Below are 24,192 nucleotides of genomic sequence, written 5' to 3'. Positions count from 1 at the left end.
AGAAGTGGCTTGATTAAAAGTTAGAAAATCTGCGCTCCTTCGGCTAGCAAAAGGCCGGTTCGCGCAGGCGTAGAACCATCCCAGTAGCTTGATAAGGGAGTTAGAAAGTCTGCACTCTTTGAAAAAGGGGTTGGGTTCGATTGGAGTGGAGTCTGATGAGTTGCAAGAAAAAAGGTAGGTTGAAATGTTTAGCTTGCTCTTCTTCCTCCTTTTCCTCTTTTTCTTATTGTAGGGAGAAATGAAATCCTTCCTAAAGAAAGATCCTTCCTAAATTGTTCAAACTGTTTTCCTACTTCGTTATGTTTCTGTTCGCTGAAATTACTATTGTACGTTTTTCCTTGCCATGATCATAAGCTATTTTTTTGGGTACGAAGTTGCCTCATTTTTTAAATAGATTTGAGTACTTTTTTTTAGATAATTCTGCAGTTACAACCTAGACAGGGGGTCTTAAAACTTGGCCCTTTTATGATTTGTGGACTTCAACTCCCAGAATTCTTCAGCCAGGCACGCTGACTGAGGAATTCTGGGAGTTGAAGCCCACAAGTCATAAAAGGGCTAAGTTTGAAGACCTCTGACCTAGATGGTTCTTTTCGTTATTGGTTGATTATAGTATACAAAGTATCCTATCTTGGTGAAATTACACAGATTTATTATCTGATTATACTTCTGTTTTTCCTCTATGAGCTGAATGGATAAAAGTTGACATTCACTATCTCTCTTTCCCACTTTATTATCCCTGAAAAATATGGCATTGCATTCTGGGATAAAATTTGATCAGGCTATTAATTTCTCTTTCAAAGTTCAGGTGGGAGGCAACAAAAAACAAATCAGTCTCAGAAATTTGCACTTCTCTGGAAAAAACTTAGTTTTATATTTTGTTAGCATGAAAATAGCAAAACAATATTGCTGCTTTAAAAAAATTATTATTCAAAGTAGGATGCCATATAAGTTATAGGTTTCTATTCGCTCCTTCCTTTCTCTCCCATTTGGCATTTATTGCGTTAGTTTTTTAAGAATATATTTTTATTAAAAGTTTTTTTTCTTAATACAGATAGTCCTCAACTTACAACCACAACTGTGCCTAAAATTTATGTTGCTAAGTGAGACATTGGTTAAGTGAGTTTTGCCCCATTTTATGCCATAATTGTTAAGTGAATTATTGTTAAGTGTTATGTGCTCCTGGCTATTTTCCTTCGTAACCAGAGGCAAGCTCGCCTGACCAATAACCAACAAAGACACAGTGAAGGCCTTTTGTTTTGTTTATTGCAATAAGCGGAAGAGAAGTTTTCAAAGCTTGGTTCTCTTCAAAGTTTTAACCCAAAATATCTCCTTCTTTTATCCGTGTGCAAAAGAAAAGGTTCAATCAATCAATTTCAACTTCTCGCGGGGGAAAAAAAGATCTTGCAAAATTAAAATTGATTGATTAAACTTTTTAGTCCCACCCAGTCTGTCACTACCATTGCAGCCACGCCCACCCAATGGGCCACATCCACCCAATGAGCCACACCCACCCGGCACCCGATGATACATAAATGGGTTTTGAGTTGCAGTTTGGGCACTCGGTCTCTAAAAGGTTCACCATCACTGCCCTAAAATATTGGAACCTTACTTTTTTTACCATTGAATTTCATTTTGTTAGATAGCGCCCAGTGTTCAAGTCTGTGCAGATGCTCCTGTATCCTAAGCCTGTCTTCTGGAATGTTGGCTATTCCTGCCAGCTTGGTGTCATCTGCAAATTTGATGAGTTCCCCATCTATCCCCTCGTCCAGATCGTTGATGAAGATTTTGAAGAGCACTGGGCCCAGAACAGAGCCTTGGGGCACCCCACTACACACTTCCCTCCATATAGATGTAGTTCCATTGAGGACCACAGCCTGATTACAGCTGGTCAGCCAGCTATGGATCCATCTGTGGTGATGCTGTCTAACCCGCATTTTTCTATCTTATCAAGTAGTAGGTTGTGATCTGCTTTGTCAAATGCCTTACTGAAGTCCAAGTAAATTATATCTACAGCATTCCTCTGGTCCACTAATTTTGTCACTTGGTCAAAGAATGCAATAAGATTTGTCTGGCATGATCTGTTTTTGACAAACCCATGTTGGTTTTTAGTAATGACTTTGTTTGCCTGTAGGTGTTCACTGATTTGTTATTTGATTATCTTTTCCAGAATCTTCCCAGATATTGAGGTCAGGCTGATAGGTCTGTAATTTCCTGGGTCCTTTTTCCCCCCTTTTTTGAAGATGGGAACTACATCAGCTCTTTTCCAGTCCTTGTCAACGTTGCATATATAACCATAACAGTCCTTTGACAGTTCCCCAGTGCTCCAGGATCTTTGAAAAATACAGTTCAGTGGTTCTGAGATCACATCTGCCATTTCCTTGAGAACCTTGGGTGTAATCCATCTAGTCCTGATGATTTGAACTTGTTTAGGCTGGACAGGTGCTCACTTAATCATTTTCTTGCCTATCTTAACTTGTATTTCTATTTTGTTTTTTATGGCACTATTTTTGATAGGTTGGTCTGTTTTTTCCCTTTGTGTAAAGACAGATGCGAAAAACGAGTTAAATAGTTTTGCTTTCTCCCTGTTGCTTGTCACCTTCTTGCCACTTTCACCCACTAATGGATCAATCATTTCCTTCACTTTTTTCTTGTTTTTACATGTTGAAAGAAGCTTTTTTTGTTATTTTTGACTTTGGTTGCAAGCCTTAGTTCATTTTGAGCCTTAGCTTTCCTCATTTCATCTTTGCAGGCTCGAGCTATTTGCTGATATTCTGACTTAGTTATGTGTCCCTCTTTCTACTTTCTATACTTGTCCTTTTTTATCTTTCAATTGATCAGAGAGTTTTTTATGCAGCCATGCTGGTTTCTTTTGAGAGCTGTTATTTTTCCTCTTTGTTGGTATTGTGCTAAACTGTGCTTTTATTATCTCACTTTTCAAAATTTCCCAAGCCTCGGTTTTCCCCTGGAGGATTCTCATCCATAGAATCCTTCCCAAACCCTAAGTTTATTGAAATTAGCTCTCTTGAAGTCCAAGACTCTAGTTTGACTGTGTTCTATTGCTTGTGCTTCCATAATGTTGAATTCCAATATTGCATGATCACTTCCTCCCAAGGTTCCTATGGCTTCCACACCTTCTATCATTTCATCTCTGTTAGTGAGAATTAGATCCAAAATGGTTAATCCCCTAGTTTTACTTTTTGGGAGACAAAGTTGTTTGCTAGGTTTGTCAGGAATCTGTTTGATCTTCCACTTGGTGCAGAGTTTGTCTCCCAGTTGATGTCAGAGTAGTTGAAATCCCCCATTACTATTGTGATGTGCTTCTTACATACTGTTAGAGAATTTTAATTTCTCTATTGGTGAAAAATAAATCAGAAGCTCTCACAGTTGACTGCATTTAGCTGATTCAAATAACTTTATATTTATATAAAAATATTTACAATACCATTCTTCCTTACAGCAACATAGCTCAATGAAGATTTCTTACAGAGACAGACCAGAGACAAGACCTTGAGACTGGAAATCCAGCTCCTAACTCAATACTCTTTTTGCACAGACTCAGTAGCATTTTCTTCCCATTGGCTGACTGAGTTATCACATGACTCTTCCTGTTCATGAATATTCCAACACTCCTCCCTTCATGACAGGAAGAGACATCAGACTTATTGACTTAACACATTTTCCATAGTGAATACCACCCAATAGTTTAGTTATCATGTCTGCCAAATTATCTTCAGAAGAACAATGATGTAAACTAATCAATTTTCCTTTTACAGCTTCCCTGACATTACAATACTTAATGTCTACATGTTTACTTCTTCACCCTGTCACCAGTTGCCATTTTTATACAGGCAGCATTGTTTTCAAATACCTTTACAGATTCTTTTGCATTAATATTTAAATCTTGCAACAACTGTACATACCATGTAACTTCAGAACACAATTCAGATAAAGCAATAAACTCTGCTTCCGCTGTTGAAATAGCAACAGTTATTTGTTTTCTGGATTTCCATCCAATCAGAGTCCCTCCAAACAATATTATAATCCCAGAATTTGATTTCCTTGTGTTTATGTCATTTGCATAGTCACTATCGACATAACACTTTAATTTCAATTCCTCAGTAATCTGTATTTGAAGACCCAAATTTATAGTTCCCTTTAAATATCTGAGAACATTTTTTACACCCATCCAATGTAACTTTGTAGGTGCAGCAGTAAAACGACTCAAAATGCTTACTGCACAAGCTATGTCTGGTCTGGACCACTGTGATAGATATAACAAACTCTCTATTGCTGAGTGATATATCTCTTGATCACAGGTTTCACCTTTGTCCGCACTTAAACTATTATAAAAATCCGCACTCATGGGTGTGGGAGAAGTATTGCAATCCTTCATATTATATTTCTCCAATAATTGCTCAATTTTTCTCCTTTGACTGAGAATATAATCACCTTTTTCATTTTTCTGTATCTCTACACCAAGATAATTTTTTTATTTCTCCCAAATTCTTTAATTCAAATTTCTTTCCTAATTTATCAGCAAATTCTTTGACTTGTGATGCATCCTTTGCGATGAAGCAAAGATCATCCACAAATGATAACAGTAGACAATTACCTCCTTGTAACTGTCCAGTATATATACAATTATCAGCTTTGCAACTTTTAAATCCAAGATCCTTTAAAGCAGTATCTAAATAGATATTCCAGTTTCTGGCTGACTGCTTCAGCCCATAAATAGCCTTGTTTAATTTATATACCATGTTAGGTTTTGCAATTTCATATCCTGGTGCTTGGATCATATAAATTTCTTCCTCTAACTCAGCATTGAGGAATGCAGTTGTGATATCAAAGTGCCAGATTTTATGCTTATATGCCGCTGCCAACGCCAGTGCTAATCTTATACTCTCACTTTTCACAGTTGGCGCAAATACTTCATCATAGTGCACATTCTTTAATTGTGAAAAACCTTGTGCCACTAACCTGGCCTTATACTGTATATCATTATTTGGCAATACCTTTTTTTTATATACCCACTTACAACCCACAGCTTTTGTTCCCTGTGGCAAAGTCACTGATTTAAATACTTTATGGTCTCCCATGGATTTCATCTCTTTATCCATGGCCTCCTTCCATCTTTCTTGTTCAGCTTTTGGTAATGCCAACACTTCTTTATAACTTCTTGGCTCATACCACACATTGCAAACCTTTACCTTGCTGGCAGAATACCTGTCAGGCGGAATTCCTTTATTACATCGCTCTGACCTTCGTGGTATTAACTGCTCCTGTGTCTCAAGTCTTTCTGGTTTCATGTCTTGTTCAGCCTCTCCTCCCTGAACATTGACATCTTCTATAATCATTTTTCCATTATTAGATGAGTTATTGTCACTAAACAGATCACCGTCATTAAGTGAGACATACCCAGAATTTGCAATAATTCTGTCCCAATTGTGTTCTGCAAAATTAGCAGACCTTGAAATTATAATTCTTTTACTTCCATCACTAAAGCGATATCCTTTTGACCGTGGCTCATAGCCCACAAACCTGAGCTTTCTTGCCTTTCTTCTGATTGCTTTTGGAATATGTACCCATGCATTACTTCCAAAAATTCTCAAATGTGCGAGTGATGGCTTTCTCCCATATAGGCATATGGAGTATTATTAATGGAGGAACTCCACAGCCTGTTAACTATATAATTGGCAGTCAATATGGCTTCTCCCCAATATAACTTGCTCAAACCAGAATCCTCCAATAATGAATCTTTCATTGTTTGCAAAACACCATTCCTTCTTTCAGCTACACCATTCTCTGCTGCTGTGTAAGGATTTGTACGTCTGTGTCTTATCCCCAACTGCCCCAAACCATTGTTGGAATTTAGTTGACATAAATTCAGTACCTCTGTCAGTTTGCAACTGACACACTTGTTGTCTGTGCCTTCTCTCTACAAAACTTACCCACTGTTTGAATTGTTGTAGCACCTCTGTCTTATCTCTAAGCTATAATCATCAACAATTACCAGTGCATATTTCGCTCCTCCCAAACTGGCTTGCATAGGTCCCACCAGATCTGCATGAACCAGCTCTAGAACTCTTTTTTGTTTGTCTTGTGCTACATTTACTAACTGGGAATGCCTTTGACTTTGATGCTTTGCATACTGCACAGTCCAAATATGTTTTGCATCCCTTCAAATTTAGCCCTTCTGCAAAATCTTGCATTTGCTGCAAAACTTTAAAGCTTGCATGGCCAAATCTTCTATGCAGAAGATGAACACATGAATCATGCTCTGCAACATTCTTAAATATATGGGAACATTGAGCCTTTTGTCCCTGCAATACATATAGATTATCTACCTTTATGCCTTCTGCACAAATATTCCCATTCCTTTTGATGAGACATTTCCCATTTACAAAAATGACCTCAAAACCTTGTTTGTCTAAATTAGACACACTTAACAAATTATGTTCCATCTCAGGGACACAAAGCACATTGGTAAACTTTGATTCCAAATATGGAATTTTTACATCGCCTTTTCCAATGACTTTTGCTTTCTGGCCATTTGCCAAAGCCACAGCTTCTTATGCTACTGGAACAAACCTGCAAAATAATTCAGAGTCATTAAAAATTGTTTGACTTGCCCCACTATCAATTAGCCACTTGTCTCTGTTGTTGCTATTGCAAACTTTTGCAACACCAAAATGTTCCTTTTGCAAATCAGTCCTTTTTGGTTGCACAAATGTCCTTCGCTGCAAATAGTTCCTCTGCAAACAGTTTCTTTGCAAATGTGTCTTCGCTCCACAAATGTAGCAAGTCTTTTCCCGCAGAGCAGCTCTCTGCTTGCAAAATCTCTCCTTTGTTGCAATTTGGTCCGGTCAGATCTGCTTGTTTCTTCTCCTCTGGAGACTTGCAATCTGGACTCCCTCTTCAGGAATTTCTCCTCCTCGTGGCTGTTTCTAAAATGGCGTTTTTCCTCTTTATTAAGCAAACATGCCTTTAAAGTCTCAAACTTTAAGTCTTGCTCTTCTTTGCATTCAAATATTGCAGAAACTGTGTCCCAGGTTTTATCTAAACTGTTTAACACCAATAAAACCTTCTGGGACTCAGGAAATTTAATCCCACGTTGTTCTAAGTCCAAAAATAAAACTTTGCATTTTATTTAAATGCTGTTCCACAGATTCACCTGGTTGCAAACAGGCTCTGTAAAGTTTTCTTGACAATTGCACTATGTTGCAAGCAGAAACATTCACGTGCACAGCTCTCAATTTCAACCAAATCTCCTTTGCAGTCTTTAAATTTGCAACATTTAAAAATTGTGCATTATCTAAATTCAAGATGAGATAAGCCATTGCTGTATCATGATTTTTCTGATCAACTGCTGCAAACACTTGTGGTGGATTTTCAATAATATACCACAGCTCTTTAGCTTTCAGCAAACATTCCATTTTTGCAGCCCATATAATGTAATTCTTCTGGCCCAAACTAGGCACACAGCTTTCTTTAAATTCCATTGCAGCCATTTTGCTAATTCTGCCTTGTTCTTAAATTTTCTAAACACAGGCAATTTCTTCCAGCTTTAAATTACAATGCAGTCCTTAGTAAGCTCTGGGCCCATAACCTGTTAGAGAATTTTAATTTCTCTATTGGTGAAAATTAAATCAGAAGCTCTCACAGTTGACTGCATTTAGCTGATTCAAATAACTTTATATTTATATAAAAATATTTACAATACCATTCTTCTTTACAGCAACATAGCTTAATGAAGATTTCTTACAGAGACAGACCAGAGATAAAACCTCGAGACTGGAAATCCAGCTCCTAACTCAATACTCTTTTTGCACAGGCTCAGTAGCACTTTCTTCCCATTGGCTGACTGAGTTACCACATGACTCTTCCTGTTCATGAATATTCCAACACATATCTTAGTTAGCTGACTAGCAAAAAGTTCATCTATTTCCTGTGTTTGGTTGGGAGGCTTATAGTGTACACCTATGGCAATGTCGTTCCCCCCCCCCCCTGGTTTTATATTGATCCATATGCATTCAGGACAGTTTTCATCATTGTTGTACTCTATTTCTGTGGAGATGTAGTTATTTCTTATATAGAGAGCAACTCCACCTCCTCTTTTATTTGATCTGTTTCTTTTAAATAATTTAAATCCCTCTAGCTGTGTGTTCCATTTGTGGGTTTCATCCCACCATGTTTCCGTAATGGCAACAATATCATATCTGCCCTCATTAACCTGAATTTCTAGTTCACCCTGTTTGCTGTTTATACTCTGTGCCTTGGTGTATAGACATTTGAGTCCTTTATGACCGACCCTGTGTTTACTTCCTACATAACCTGTGTGGTGCCTGAGTTCCTCTAATGTCTTACCACCTATTTGGTTAGTGCACTTTGTGTGGCATTCGCTATTAGGAGCTTGATTTTGCTTGACAGCAAGGTTGATGTTCTTGCCCACACACACATCTATGTTACATGCACTGATAGTCCTATAATTTTTAGATTGCCGGGGACAGGGATGTTCTGTATCAGTTAGCTCACTGTCCCCGCTGTTTAGTTTAAATATTCCTCCAGAAAATCTGTGAATTTATAGCCAAGTAACTCAGTCCCTTTCTTTGGATGCAAACCATCTCTTTTGTACATGTTTTCATTGGACCAGCTGCTGATATCGTGATTAATATATCCAAAGCCTTCCCCTTTATTCCACTCCTTTAGCCACATATTGAATTGTGCTATACGCTGGCCTTTTCCATTTTGGTCCTTATGCACTGGTAAGACCTCTGAAAAAAATAAGCCTACAGCCTATTCTGCTAAGTTCCTGCCCTGGGCTCTGGAAGTCATTCTGCACAGTGAGTACATCTTTTTGGGACAGATCGTTAGTGCCAAGATGTACAATAGCCTCCATATCACAATCCTTGCTGGCATTCTTGATTATTTTACAAATACGCTTCTTGTCCCTACTGGCAGTAGCACCTGGAAGACACATGACCTCTTTCGAAACCTCTGTCTCCTTTCCTAAATTTACATCCCTTATAATTGAATCATCAACCAGAAGGTGGCTTCTCTTTTTGGGTGCCTTTCTGTTCTTGCATGACTGATGTATAATACCTGATTTGCACTTCTCCCTGTCGAAAACAAATTCTTTATCTCGGACCAAGATCCCCTGCTTATTTGAGTTATCATCACAAATACCTTTACCTGTCTCCTTAATTTCCCTATTAAGGTCAGCAAGGGCACTGTATCTGTTGTGCAGGGACACAGCAAAAGCTTTGTGCTTATGGTTCACAGCTCTCATACACCTAAGGTGTATGAACTTCAGCTCCCAGAATTCCCAGCATTGGAGACTTCGGGAAGTAGAAGTCCACACATCTTAAATTTGACAAAGTTGAAATATCTTGACCTATAGTAAGACCTTTCAAAATGTGTGCCAGAGAAACTTTGCATTCGATAAGAACATGATATGCCTCTGAGAGAGATTAAAAGAGAGAGAAAAGTCACTAAAATGTAGAATGTTCTATTGCCAGAGTTCTATATTTTTTTTAACAAATTCCTTGGCATGAAAAAGTTTGAAAATCGCTGATTTAGAACACAGTAGGATGGAGAGTGATTTTTGTGAGTTTTTCTAACATTTCCTTAAATAATTGAGAGCTAGAAATCATTGTGGATTATTGCTAGATCTGTGTCTATCTTTGGCCTGCCTTTTTCAACTTTCTTTTTTTTAATGTACTTTATTATTTTGTTATAATAACATTCGTTAGTGCTTAGTAAAAAGCGTGTTGTCTAGATTCAATGTTTAAAAAACTCATGATTAATTTTATAATTCCATAATATGTTAATTAGTGATATATTTCTTTGATCTTCTCTTCATGCAATGGTATTCTTTTATCAACATTTAGCAAATATTCTTAAAATTCAATACATATAAAGATAAATATAAACCTTTTTCTTACATTTATACAAATAACAGTAACATTAGCATATAACATCTTTTTTAAAAATCTGTTTATATTTCAGTTGTATTTATAGTAATCATCTTATTAAATTAAGGCCTGCCTTTTTCAACCTTCTGAAATGCTTTACACTTTCTGCTAAATCTTTAATGTGAAAGGAAGAGGCAGGAGGCCCAGGTGCCATCTTGTCAGTGGGGTAAAGTAACATGGCAAGAAAAGAAATGTACTTTGATATCCATTTGCTCATCCAATAAATCAAGCATCCTAAATTGGTGCCTTCCAGATGGATTGGTATATAAGTCATTTTAGCTTCAAACTGATGGAAACTATAGTCCAGTGCACTTATTGGGACAGTAAAAACTGCTAATAACTTCAGTGGACAAATTTTCTTGTATATGGAGAAAAATGGAAGTTGGTTTTACATACTCTTAACTTCCTTTATCTTCTGTTTCTTGTTTAGTTTCTAAAATGCCCTGCCAAGGCCATAAAACTACAAAATGCACTTCTGTTCTTTCAATATGCACCCCAGTCAAGGACTCGTCATGTCTTCCACTCTCAATGGACTACAGCACACTAAACAGGAGCCAGTTGCAACTGCATTGTAAAAAGCTGGGTCTTCCTGCCACAGGAAAGGTGAGAGAAGATTGTCCCAGATTTCTGTCTTATTTTCTCACCACTATTGATGATTATATGAGAATCTGTATTTGCACAGTTGCAAACTCCTATGTGATTATCTCTTCCATTGAAAAAATGTCCGTTTATTGAATTGTTTATTCAAAAGCAATTGCATTCACTCTTTTATTTTGCATTATATTTTTATATTAGCTTTCTCCAACTCAATCTCATTTAGATATGTTGGATTATGGTTATTGCTTTATTTATTGCATTTGTACACCTTGTGCTCAATATATACATCTCATCATGGTGGTTTGTAAAGCATTGTGGCTTTATTTGAACTAGTTTGTTAGATTTGTTTAACAAAATACACTTGGAATTAGTGGGAATCCATCTGTCTTTTAGGTTTGATAGAAGAGTTATTTCTATGAAACGTAGGTGGGTTCCCTCATGCCTGCAGAACCCCATCAGCTTTGACATTGTGAATTGCCAATAGGTTCTTTCCCCTCCTTCTGATCCTGCCAGCAAAGGTGTCTGATATCACTCTGAGGATCATTGAAGCTACTGAACTGCCAGATAAATGTAATCATTTCATGAGAGGACTAAACTCCTGACATTAATTCTTACATCCTCCTATTACTGCAATTGTTATTTTTTTCTTCTCAGAATGTTCAACTTATAGAAAGGCTGGAAGATTATCATGAAAAATCTTCATTGAAAATCGCTTGTAATAAAGAAGAAACAAACAAGCCAGAAGAAAAATCTGACAATCTTGGGGTTAGTTCCGGATATAGGTTAATGGGATTTCAGGAGGGGGACTTTATTTATTTGTTAAATTTGTTTGCCTCCTGTCTTGCTGTGAGGCTACTCTAGGCGGCTTACAATAATAAAAAGGACGAAAAATAAAAGGAGTGTAAACAGAACAGAAGTAAAATAATAGAATAAAATAAGCAATGACAAAGGAACACAATGAGAATAATACATCAATATAATAACCAAAAAGATGGATAGGTGGAGAGCAGAGAGTAAGCACGAGGGGGGGGGGTGAAGTCTGTCATCAATCTAGCAACCACCTCTAGTGTGGAATTCCCTCATCTGGTCCTCAGGCCAACCAGCAAAGCCATATCTTCAGGCTCATGTGGAAAAATAGGAGGATATGGGCAGATCTTACCTTAGAGAGTAAGATGTTCCAAAGGGCAGGCACTCTAGCAGATAAGGCTCTTCTTTTGAATCCTGATATTTGAAGTATTTTGACTGACAGGATCTGAATTAGATCCTCTCTACTGGCTGTAGTAGAACGAAATATTACTAGAAAGAAGAAATGATTAGAAAGGAAGTTGATAGAAACAATAACTTTGCTTAGAAGGACCAGGGCTTTTTTTTTTTTTTTTTTTGTCATAGAACGCCCAGAACGGAGTTCTGGCACCTTTTTTGGATAGAACCTTGTAGGGTAGGCAAGGCGGGTAGTATGATGTGTGTGAGTTCTGGCACCTTTTTTTTTTTTTTTTTTTTTTACAAAAAAAGTACTGAGAAGGACAATACCTGGCAACTCTAGGTGAGGAAAAATCAGGTTTTTTTTAACAATGGAGGCAGACTTCTAGCTATAAATTGGTGAAAACAATTGCCATTTAACATTGGTGACATTTTATTGTATGGATTGGTAGTCTGCCTTAGCAAAAGGTAGCTTCATATACTGTTTTCTGAGATAGTGAAAATAAGCCTTTCCATGAATACATATTGATAAATTTCTCATGATTGTTTCTGACTATAAAAGTTTCATTTAGCTATTTTATCTCTGAATAGTAAAAGATAGTAGTGCCTTGATGTTCTATCTGTGAGCATTTCAAATGTAGCTACGTATCTTTCACAGTTGATTTAGAAAGTCTATTCTATAATATTGCTAATTCTGATACCCACTTGCCCTTTCAGACTCTTGTGAAGACCCCTTCTCCAGACATGACCAAGAATATAAAAACAGGAACCTCTGAAGAGAAAACAGGTGATCAGATCTTGGATGGTAGGAAGAAGGGAAGAAGCCAGGGCAGAAATAAAAGCTTAGAAATAATAATGGATTGGTTGAAATAATTTGGGACTGTGTTCAAAATGATTAGATTCCACAGAACAGAATTAAGGAATACTAATAATACCAGATCTTGAGTCAGCCTTATTTATCTTTTAGATATGGTCCGTGGTTGGTGTGTGGTCCATGGAATGGTGCTGGACTGTCCAGCATCCAGCTGGGTTCCTTTGTTACTTCACAGAGGCTTGGTTTGTGTCCAGGATGGAGAAAATATAGTCCCTTTTCATCTATCACCATTGAATATTCCTGTACCTGAGGGATTGTTGGACAACTATATCTGCATGGATTGCGTGCTCAGGTACAATTATCTACCCTCCTTATGCATCCTCTGTCTCAAGAATGGAAAATGAACTTCTCATATACTGTTCTCAGCATCCTTTCTTATTGTCTGTGGGTGCAAGTACAGCTGTTGAGATTCTAGTTCAGGGCTTGCTGTTTAATGCCTTACTGATTTATTATAGGAACCAAGAGAAACCAAAGAAATATTCCATATGCCAGCAAATCCAAAGAAAAAATAATAGAGTTTATACACCCCAGAGTGCTTTAAAGAACTCTCCCCCTTTGAGGAAAACCACCTCTTCTTCATTCCTTGCAACTGATGGTGCTAAAGAAAAAAGGTGAATTGCATGTTTAAGGAACTACCAATCTCCAGAGTATTAGTAGGTTAGGGATTATAGTGATAAACATAATAAACCTTAACTTAATGAACCATTTGTGGGAAGTAGTGTGCATATAAGCAAAATTGCCCTTAGGTATAAATTTATCTAATTTGCATGAATTATGTCATTTACACAATTATATAGTAAGTTACATCGTCTGCATATATATTCAGATATATAAATTGCATCATTTACATTTCTAGGTTTAGGAAACAAAAGAATTTGTTTGCAGATAAGTCCAAATTAAAATGTAGTTTATTATGATATTGGAACTTTCAGTTGTTTATGAATACTAGTGTATTTTTTAAAAAAAATCAATGAAAAATTGAAATGCATATAAAAGATTGTTTGATTTTTGTTTTATTTAAGAATTAAAATAAGGATTTACTTTTTATTAGAACAAGAATATCATGCTGATAACAACATCCTAACTATTCTTTGCCTCTTTCCTACTCAGTGTAACTTATATATGGATAAAAGCAGTCTGCAGTCTCCAGGTTTGAAGCTCACATAAGTATCTTAAATTTGTTCAAGGAAGATTGGAAATATCATCAGCGCTAAAAAGAGAAAACCACCAAGATTATTAGATTGTTGTTGTTGTTGTTAATTGCGAAGTCGTGTCCGACCCATCGCGACCCCATGGACAATGTTCCTCCAGTCTTCCTGTCCTCTACCATCTTCTGGAGTCCATTTAAGTTCACACCTACTGCTTCAGTGACTCCATCCAGCCATCTCATTCTCTGTCGTCCCCTTCTTCTATTGCCCTCAATCTTTCCCAGCATTAGGCCCTTCTCCAGTGAGTCCTTCCTTCTCATTAGGTGGCCAAAGTATTTGAGTTTCAACTTCAGGATCTGGCCTTCTAAAGAGCAGTCGGGGTTGATCTCTTCTAGGACTGATCGGTTTGAACGCCTTGCAGTCCAGGGGACTCGCAGGAGTCTTCTCCAGCACCATAGTTCAAAGGCCTCAATTCTTTGGCGCTCAGCCTTTCTTATGGTCCAACTTTCACAGCCATACATTGCAACTGGGAAAGTCCATGGCCTGGACTATACGCACTGTTGTTGGCAGCGTGATGTGTCTGCTTTTTAGTATGCTGTCTAGATTTGCCATAGCTTTCCTCCCCAGGAGCAAGCGTCTTTTAATTTCTTGGCTGTAGTCCCCATCTGAGGTGATCTTTGAGCCCAGAAAAATAAAATCTGTCCACTACCTCCATTTCTTCCCCATCTATTTGCCAGGAATTGAGAGGGCCGGATGCCATGATTTTGGTTTTCTTAATGTTGAGTTTCAAGCCAACTTTTGCACTCTCCTTCTTCACCCGCATCAAGAGGCTCTTTAGTTCCTCTTCACTTTCTGCCATTAGCTTGGTATCATCTGCATATCTTAGGTTGTTGATATTTCTCCCGGCAATCTTAATTCCAACTTTTGATTCATCTAGCCCTGCCTTTTTCATGATGTGCTCTGCATATAAGTTAAATAGGCAGGGCGACAGTATACAGCCTTGCCGGACTCCTTTTCCAATTGTGAACCAATCAGTGGTTCCGTGTTCGGTTCTCACTGTTGCTTCTTGACCCGCATATAGGTTTCTCAAGAGACAAATGAGATGGTCTGGTACTCCCATCTCTTTAAGAACTTGCCACAATTTGTTGTGATCCACACAATCAAAGGCTTTTGCATAGTCAATGAAGCAGAAGTAGATGTTTTTCTGGAACTCCCTAGCTTTCTCCATGATCCAGCGTATGTTGGCAATTTGATCTCTAGTTCCTCTGCCTCTTCGAAATCCTGCCTGTACTTCTGGTAGTTCTCGATCCACATACTGCTGGAGTCTAGCTTGTAGGATTTTAAGCATAACTTTACTAGCATGTGAAATGAGTGCAATGGTGCGATAGTTTGAACATTCTTTGACATTGCCTTTCTTTGGAATTGGAATGTAAAGTGACCTTTTCCAATCCTGTGGCCACTGTTGAGTTTTCCAAATTTGCTGGCAAATTGAGTGTAGCACTTTTACTGCATCGTCTTTTAAGATTTTGAATAGCTCAGCTGGAATACTGTCACCTCCACTAGCTTTGTTGTTGCTCAGATTTTCTAAGGTCCATTTCACTTCACATTCTAGGATGTCTGGTTCGAGGTCAGTGACCATCTCATTGTGGTTATCTGGGACGTTAAGCTCGTTCTTGTATAGTTCTTCTGTGTAGTTTTGCCATCTCTTCTTAATCTCTTCTGCCTCTGTTAGGTCCCTGCCATTTTGGTCCTTTATCATGCCCATCTTTGCATGAACGTTCCCTTCATATCTCCAATTTTCTTGAAGAGATCTCTGGTCCTCCCTATTCTGTTGTTTTCTTCTATTTCTTTGCACTGTTCATTTAAGAAGGCATTCTTATCTCTTCTAGCTACTCTCTGGAATTCTGCATTCAATTGGGTGTATCTTTCTCTTTCTCCTTTGCCTTTCGCTTCCCTTCTTTCCTCAGCTATTTGCAAAGCTTCCTCAGACAGCCATTTTGCTTTCTTGCATTTCTTTTTCTTTGGGATGGTTTTAGTTGCTACCTCTTGTACAATGTTGCGAACTTCCATCCATAGTTCTTCAGGCACTCTGTCTATCAGATCTAGTTCCTTAAATCTATTTGTCACCTCTACTGTATATTCATCAGGAATATGATTTAGTTCATACCTGAGTGGCCTAGTGCTTTTCCCTACTTTTTTCAATTTAAGCCTAAATTTTGCAACGAGAAGCTCATGATCTGAGCCACAGTCAGCTCCTGGTCTTGTTTTTACTGACTGTATAGAGCTTCTCCATCTTTGGCTGCAGAGCACATAGTCAATCTGATTTCTATGTTGACCGTCTGGTGATGTCCATGTGTAGAGCCGTCTCTTGGGTTGTTTGAAAAGAGTGTTTGTTATGACCATCGTATTCTCTTGACAAAATTCTATTAGCCTGTGCCCTGCTTCATTTTGTTACTCCAAGGCCAAACTTGCCTGTTATTCCGGTTATCTTTTGGCTTCCTACCTTAGCATTCCAATCCCCCATGATGATAAGGACATCATTTTTTGGTGTTAATTCTATAAGGTGCTGTAGGGCTTCATAGAACCGGTCAATTTCATCCTCTTCAGCACCAGTGGTTGGGCATAGATTTGGACTACTGTGATATTGAATGGTTTGCCTTGGATTCGAATTGAGATCATTCTGTCATTTTGGGGATTGTATCCCAGTATTGCTTTTCCTATTCTTTTATTGACTATGAAGGCTACTCCATTTCTTCTGAGGGATTCTTGCCCACAGTAGTATACCTGATGGTCATCTGAGTTAAATTCACCCATTCCTGTCCATTTTAGTTCGCTGATTCCTAAGATGTCGATGTTCAGTCTTGTCATCTCTTTTTTGACTACGTCTAGCTTGCCTTGATTCATGGATCTTGCATCCCAGGTTCCTATGGAGAAAAAATCTTTACAGCATCGGACTTTCCTTTCACCACCAGATATATCCACAGCTGAGCGTCCTTTTGGCTTTGGCCCAGTCGCTTCATTCTTTCTGGCGCTACTAGTACTAGCCCTCTGCTCTTCCCCAGTAGCATATTGGACACCTTCCGACCTGAGGGGCTCATCTTCCAGCGTCATATCTTTTTGCCTTTTAGTACTGTCCATGGGGTTTTCATGGCAAAGATACTGGAGTGGTTTGCCATTTCCTTCTCCAGTGGATCACATTTTGTCAGAACTCTCTGCTATGACCTGTCCGTCTTGGGTGGTCCTGCACGGCATAGCTTAAAGCTTCATTGAGTTACACAAGCCCCTTCGCCACGACAAGGCAGTAATCCATAAAGGGGATTATTAGATTAGTGATGGCAAATTACTGATATTGCTGATACTATAGGCAATCATAGTAATATGGTCTATTTCTGATTTTAAAAAGCAAATACAGATTAGGACAGTGTTTCCCAAACTTGACAATTTTAAGGCATGAGGACTTCAACTCCCAGAATTCCACAGCCAGCTGGCTGTGGAATTCTGGGAGTTGAAGTCCTCATGCCTTAAAATTGTCAAGTTTGGGAAACACTGGATTAGGAAATCAGATAAGTCCAGTTGAACCTGGAGGCTTCTTATTGCTCACTTTTCCTTTAACTACTCTTGCCCTAAAAAAAGACCTGCTGTATCCTGCTGTTTTTTAATCACAACTCTGTCTTCTGAAATGTGGGTAGAATACTGTGAATATTATAAATATTGAAAAAAATTACACCATCTATTCTGTTCAAGTGAAAAAGTTGTATTTTTGTTTGTCATTAAAATTTTATATTTTCAAATACTGGAGTTTCATAGTGGTTCCAGTTAAAACATATAAATGACTAATTATATTAAACTAACATACATTAGTTAGTTTAAAAACCTGTTCAACAAAACACTTTTTACACTCTGAAATTTCAACAAGAAAGTTGAGTCCCTGAATTTGATTAGGAGCACATTCGATAGACCAGGTGGCTGTAGAGTCAAGTCACTCATAGCTTAGGTGACCCACTCCAGAGAACTTTAATGAACAGGGAGGTTGAAGATAGTAATAATGATATCAGATAATCATTCTCTAAACTAAAATGAGCTTAAGTAAGCATTTTTTCTCCTGAAATATTTTTTTTCCTGAATTAGATGCATAGACGGTGGAATATGTTTACATGCATAATCCTCAATTAATGACTACTTGTTCAGCAACCATTCAAAGTTAAGATAACACTGAACTAGGAGACTTATTTGTTTGTTTGTTTATTTAATTTTTACTCCATCTTTATTTCTTTATAAGTAACTCAAGGCATAAAAATGTTACTAATACTCCTTCCTCCTCCTATTTTCTCTACAACAGCAACCTTGTGAACTGAGCTGGGCTGAGAGACAGTGACTGGCCCAAAGTCACCCAGCAGATATTTACTACTGCTCCTTGTTGTTATGGCCGTTGTAGCATCCCTACAGTCAAAACAATTGCCACTCAAACTTTTGGCAACTTGCTCACAGTTACAATAGTGGCAACATTCCATGGCTCACATGATCCCTCATTGTGACCTTTACTGCCAGCAAAATTAATCAGAAAGCTGGCAGGTCAGAAATAACTGCCACATGACATCACGCTTTATGATCACATTACTTAGCAACTGAGCTGCCGTTCCTAATTACCAGCAGCAGTGAATTGTTAAGTGAGGATTGCCTATATATAAAATGCTTATGCAGCAGAACATGATACTACAGATATATATGTTATCCAGGAGAGGATAAGATATAAAGAAAATTCCAGATCCTTTCAGTCACCATTTCTCCTATCACATTCTTAACTTAACAATAAGTCAGGCTTTCGTTTTTATATACAGAGGAATAATAATTAGAAAGGTCTTATTTTACAGTAACTTGGAGGAATGACATTGCATCACTTGGCTAATACCTCTTCTTTCACATTATCCTTTACCTGCAGAACTATAGAGATTAAAAAGCTATATCAGCCCCAAGAGGACCAGGCCTATGCTCAGCGGGTAAGTGTCAAGCAGTAGGGGGGGGAGGTGTTACCAAGTCCTCAGTAGTAGCATTCTGCTTGTATGGCTGCTTAGAGAAATTCACTACAACAGTGGTGTTTTGATTTAAAAATGGTTTAAATAAATTCATGAAGAATATCAGTGATCATTAGTCAGGAAAATATATTCTAAATCAGACAATAAAACTCTTCAGTATTGGTTCATTAGGAAGATACTTGAGAAAGTGTCCTTTTGTTTTTGTGGGCTCCTCATAGACTTCTCATTTATTTATTGGGTGGCATAAATTTGATCCAATATTGTGAGGCTTTTAGGGGCTTCTCTTTCATTCCCAAACTTGATGCTGTCCCGTATAGGAATATATGTCTAAGATCAGCTGTTCCTTTCTCAAATATTTTCGTCATTTTAACCAGTAATCTAGTCTGGTTGATTTGCAGATAGGAAAGGAAGAAGCTTCTGTATCAGATATGGATATAACTCATTTCCAAAAGGCTATTTGGATAGCCTAATAATTGATTAATAATATAACCTAATAATCACTTCCCAATTATTAGGAATATATAGCCTACTAATAGCCTAATATCACATAGCCTAACCATCACCTAATAATTACTTCCCTCCATGTAGGTGTAGTATCATTAAGGACTATGCATTGTGTAACTAACTGACAAACCATACACAAGAGTGATCCTTAATGGTACTAGATCCACATGGAGGGAAGTAAGTAGTGGGGTACCACAAAGTTCTGTCTTAGGCCCAGTACTCTTCAATATCTTCATAAATGACTTAGATGAGGGATTGAAGGGGAACTCAACAAATTTGCAGATGATGCTAAACTGGCAGGAATAGCCAACACCCCAGAAGACAAACTCCGGATCCAAAAACGATCTTGACTTGAACAATGGGCCCCATCCAACAAAATGAAATTTATTGTAGAGAAATGCAAGATTTTACATTTAGGCAGGAAAAATGAAAGATATAAGTACAGATTATGTGAAACCTGGTTCAAAAACAGTAACTATGAGACGGATCTTGGGTGGGCGATCACTTAAATATGAGCCAGCAGTGCACTGCAGCAGCCCAAACAGCTAATGCAATCATTGGTTGCATAAATAGAGGCATAGAGTCAAATTACATGAAGTATTAGTACCGCTTTATAAAACCTTACTAATACACTTGAATATTGCATCCAGTTTTGGTCACCACATTAAAAAAAAGATGTTGAGACTTTGGAAAAAGTGCAGAGAACTGCAACTAAGATGATTAAAGTCATGGAAACTAAAACATATGAAGAACAGTTGCAGGAATTGGATATGGCTAGTCTAGAGAAAAGAAGGATTAGGAGTGACATGATAGCAGTGTTCCAGTATTGGAGGGGCAGCAATAAAGAAGAGGGAGTGAACTTATTTTCCAAAGCACCAGAAGGCAAGACAAGATGGATGGATGGAAATTATTCAAGGAGAGATGCTACCTGGAATTAAGGAGAAACTTCCTAAGAGTGAGAACAGTTTAATCAGTGGAACAGCTTGCCTTCAGAAGTTGTGGGTGCTTCGTCGTTGGAGGTTTTTAAGAAGAGACTGGACAGCCACTTGTCTGAGGTGTTATAGTGTCTAGTGGCTTTTCAACCTTTTTACCCATTGTACCACTTTTAGGATATGGCAATATCCAAGTACCATCAGTCGCCTAGCAAGGTGTCAAAAACTTGATGATCCTCCCCCAAAAAAGGAAAAAAGTGATAAAGTACAGATACTCCTCGATATACAACAGTGAATGTTTGAAGTTATAACAGCACTTAAAAAAAGTGACTTATGACCATTTTTCACACTTATGACCATTTCAGCATTCCCAGGGTCATGTGATTTACATTCGGATGCTTGACAACTGATTCATATTTATGATGGCTGCAATGTCATGTGATCCCTTTTGCAATCTTTTGACAAGCAAAGTTAATGGGGAAACCAGATTCACTTAACAACCTTTTATATCAGGTGTCAAACTCAATTCCATTAAGGACCACATTAGCACTGTGGTTATCATCGGGGGGGGGTCTTCCTTTTTCCCTCCTTCCCTATCTCCCTCCTCATTCCTAACTCCTCCTTCCTCTTCTTTTCCTCCTTCTCATTCCCATTTTCTTCCTTTCTTCTTTCCCCCCCTCATTTCCCTGCCTCTCATTCCCATCTCTTTCCTTCCTTTTTCCCTCCCTCCCTCCTTCTCATTCCCATCTCCTGCCTGCCTGCCTGCGCTGATCCTGGCACTTCTGCTGAGCCCTGACAGCTGATTGGCACTTCTGCAGGGTTGTCAGGGTTCAGCAGAAGCATCAGGATCAGCGCAGGGCTCCAGCTGATTGGCACTTCTGCGGGGCTGAGCAGAAGCGCCAGGATCAGCACCGGGCTCCAGCTGATCCTGGCACTTCTGAGCCCCGCAGAAGCGCCAATCAGCTGGAGCCTGGCGCTTATCCTAGTGCTTCTGCTGAGACCTGACAGCCCTGCAGAAGTGCCGATCAGTTGGAGTCCAGTGCTAATCCTGTTGCTTCTGCTGAGCTCCGCAGAAGCGCCGATCAGTTGGAGCCCGACGCTGATCCTGGCGCTTTTGCTGAGCCTTGACAGCCCTGCAGCTCCAGCCGTCTCTTGTCGCTGCTTCAGCTCATTCCCCTCCCCATTACCACTTCTCTAGGATGGTCACGTACCACCTGCCAGGTGCCAATGTATCTAGGTTGAAAAACCCTGGTCTAGAAGACCTCCAAGGTCCCTTCCAGGTTTATTCTGTATCAAGTATGTATTGAGTCAAACATAATAATAATAATAATAATAATAATAATAATAATAATGATGATGATGATGATGATGATGATGTTGGAAAGTAGCAACAATGGTGCATTGGAAGATCTGCAAAAAATATCATTTGCCTGTAAGCAAAAACTGGTGGGATCATAAAATAGAGAAAGTCATAGAAAAATGATAAAATTAAACTGCTCTGGGACTTCAGAATTCAAACAGACAAGCACCTGCAACATAACACCCCAGACTTAACAATTGTCGATAAGAAAGACAAAAAAGTCTGGATAGTGGATGTGGCAGTGCCTGGAGACAGCAGAATAGACGAGAAAGAAATGGAGAAGATAACAAAATACAAAGACCTACAAATAGAAATAGAAAGACTGTGGTAAAAGCAAGCAAGGGTAGTACCAATAGTAATAGGTTCCTTGGGTGCAATCCTAAAACAACTGGAGCACCACTTGAACACCATTGGCATTGACAAATTCGCTATTAGTCAATTGCAAAAGGCGGCCTTACTAGGAACTGCTTCCATCCTGCGACGATATCTGTAATACCATCAAACATCCACATCTGCCTATCCCAGGTCCCGGGTAAGGACTCGATAGGTAGACAAAATGCCAAATCCAGTCTGAACATCTGGCTGACTGTGCGATGATCCATAATAATAAAGTTGGAAGGGACCTTGGAGGTCATCGAGTCCAACCCCCTGCTCAGACAGGAAACCCTATACCATTTCGGACAAATGGCTGTCCAGTTTCTTCTTGAAAACTTCCAGTGTTGGAGCATTCACTGCTTCTGGAGGCAGGTTGTTCCACTGGTTAATTGTTCTAACTGTCAGGAAGTTTCTCCTTAGTTCTAGGTTGCTTCTCTTTTAACTTAAAAACTTAAGTTTTTATATTCTTTAATTAGTAACTTAATGCTAATGAAGCTATTTTTCTCATGCAGGTGGATGGGCTCCTTTCCCAGATGGCCAGGGGAGAGCTTGGTATGGATCGAGCTTTGCGTCCTCTCCAATCCCTGGTTGTTCACTCTCCAGCTCCATATGAAAGAATTTCACCTCCTACTTTGCATGGAATGGAATATCTGAACCTTCAAACTTAGAAAAATTAAATAGGTAGGGATTTCTATTTTGTTAGGCTAGGCATGGCACAGACTTCAGCCTGGAATGGATATCTTTCATCCTTGATTAACAGCTGAGAAATTTCTGATATTGTCTAATACCAAGATGCAAAAAAGGAGCTAGCATGAAAGATGCATGCTGATTTTTTTCATAGCATTTGTGACATGGTGAAGCCATCCATGCAGGTGTCCCAAATATGCCTCTTCAAAAGTCAGTTGGAATTTCTGTGGGGTTTTTTTTTTCTGTTGAAAAATTTTGCTTCTAATCCAAAAATATCTTTAGTTCTTGGATGAGAAACGAAAGGTCTTCAAGGAGGGGGGGACACAGAAGGTCAGTTGTCTTTTGAAAAAGCATCTTTGGGAACTGAGAATCTCTGCAGACATCCATGTAGATATTTTTGCTTTTCAGTTGGTTTGTTGTTTAAGTGTGAAAGGACATAAATAGCCTAAGGTCACTTAAGTGGATTCCATGCCTAAGGGAGAATTAGAACCTAATCTCTTTGCTCTTATATTCATGGTGATTTAAACCTTCTTATTTAAAAGGAAAGGAAATGTGTGAGTGCACTCATGTCTCTATGAATGTATACAACTCTTGTAATTTTTGATATTGAACAATAAAAAACTATATTTTTGAAATGCTTTTTAAATGATAACTTTAGTGTTCTTATTTCTCATGTCTTGTTACTGTTGATCCTTTCAACAAGCTCCTTTGCTGAGGATAGCCTTTGACAATACTGTCACTCAGAGTCTCATTCCCCTTCAGCCCTGGAAAAAGAAGAAAATGTTTTTTCTATGGTTTTCCAAATTAGTTTTTATTTCTTTTAATTTGATAAGTTTCCAAAAAACAAGTATAAAAAGGGCCCTCAATCTGTCTTCTCTTTTTTCATCCTTTTCAGCTAAGCCATTTTCCAATTCATCAAGCAAACTTAGGGCTACCCAGAAAGATAATCCTCTTTATGTCTATTCCTTTCTCCCTCTTAAATAAGAAATCCTCTCTCTTCCCTTTCTCACAAACAAAGCAACCTCTCTTGCTTTATATTATATTCCCTATTTGGAGTCTAGTTTTGCTGCTCCTCTTACATATGTCTGCATATGTATTTATGAATGCTACATTTTTAAGAGACATTTGTAAATCTCTAGCTATAGTATTTCTTTGTTATAGCAAGAAGCCATAATGTTACCTTTTTGTGCTTTTTCATTGAATTTACTTGCTTCTCCACCTTTGAACTAACTTTGTCTTTCTCTCACTGAACTAAATTCATTAAATACCATGAACAGCTGAAGATTTCTGTATAACTGCTATTTGCATCTCACTGGATGCGAAGTATTAATGGCTTTGTATGCTATTAGCTTGAATAATTCTTTAATACATTTTATAGATATTAATTATGGTTTCATTTTTTTGCCTTCTAGAATGCATATACCTGTTTAATAACCCATTGTAGTCAGGTTCTCAACACAACTGGTATTGTAGAAAAATTTACTTTTTATGACTATGGTTAAGCAAATATA

At 38.2% G+C, this 24,192-nt stretch overlaps 1 protein-coding gene across 2 annotated transcripts; it reads left to right on the top strand.

Annotated features, from left to right (window-relative positions):
- Positions 1-4: 4 nt before the first annotated feature.
- LOC120304964 lies at positions 5-24,135 on the top strand. 2 transcript variants are annotated; one of them, XM_039336128.1, is made up of 8 exons: positions 5-174; positions 10,402-10,574; positions 11,223-11,333; positions 12,486-12,555; positions 12,736-12,934; positions 13,098-13,253; positions 18,730-18,787; positions 22,507-24,134. In XM_039336128.1, the coding sequence occupies exons 1-8, from the start codon at positions 156-158 to the stop codon at positions 22,660-22,662; spliced, it is 942 nt and encodes a 313-aa protein (XP_039192062.1). In that variant the 5' UTR covers positions 5-155; the 3' UTR covers positions 22,663-24,134. The 2 variants fall into 2 exon arrangements, with proteins under 2 accessions (XP_039192062.1, XP_039192063.1); XM_039336129.1 differs by lacking the exon at positions 13,098-13,253 and having other exon boundaries at positions 22,507-24,135.
- The last annotated feature ends 57 nt before the right edge of the window (positions 24,136-24,192 follow it).

This window comes from Crotalus tigris, unplaced genomic scaffold, assembly GCF_016545835.1.
Source record: "Crotalus tigris isolate CLP2741 ecotype Arizona unplaced genomic scaffold, ASM1654583v1 scf7180000017666.27876245, whole genome shotgun sequence".
NCBI lineage: Eukaryota > Metazoa > Chordata > Lepidosauria > Squamata > Viperidae > Crotalus > Crotalus tigris.
The sequence above is the reverse complement of the archived record's forward strand: the minus strand, read 5'-3'. Positions and strand labels throughout refer to the sequence as shown.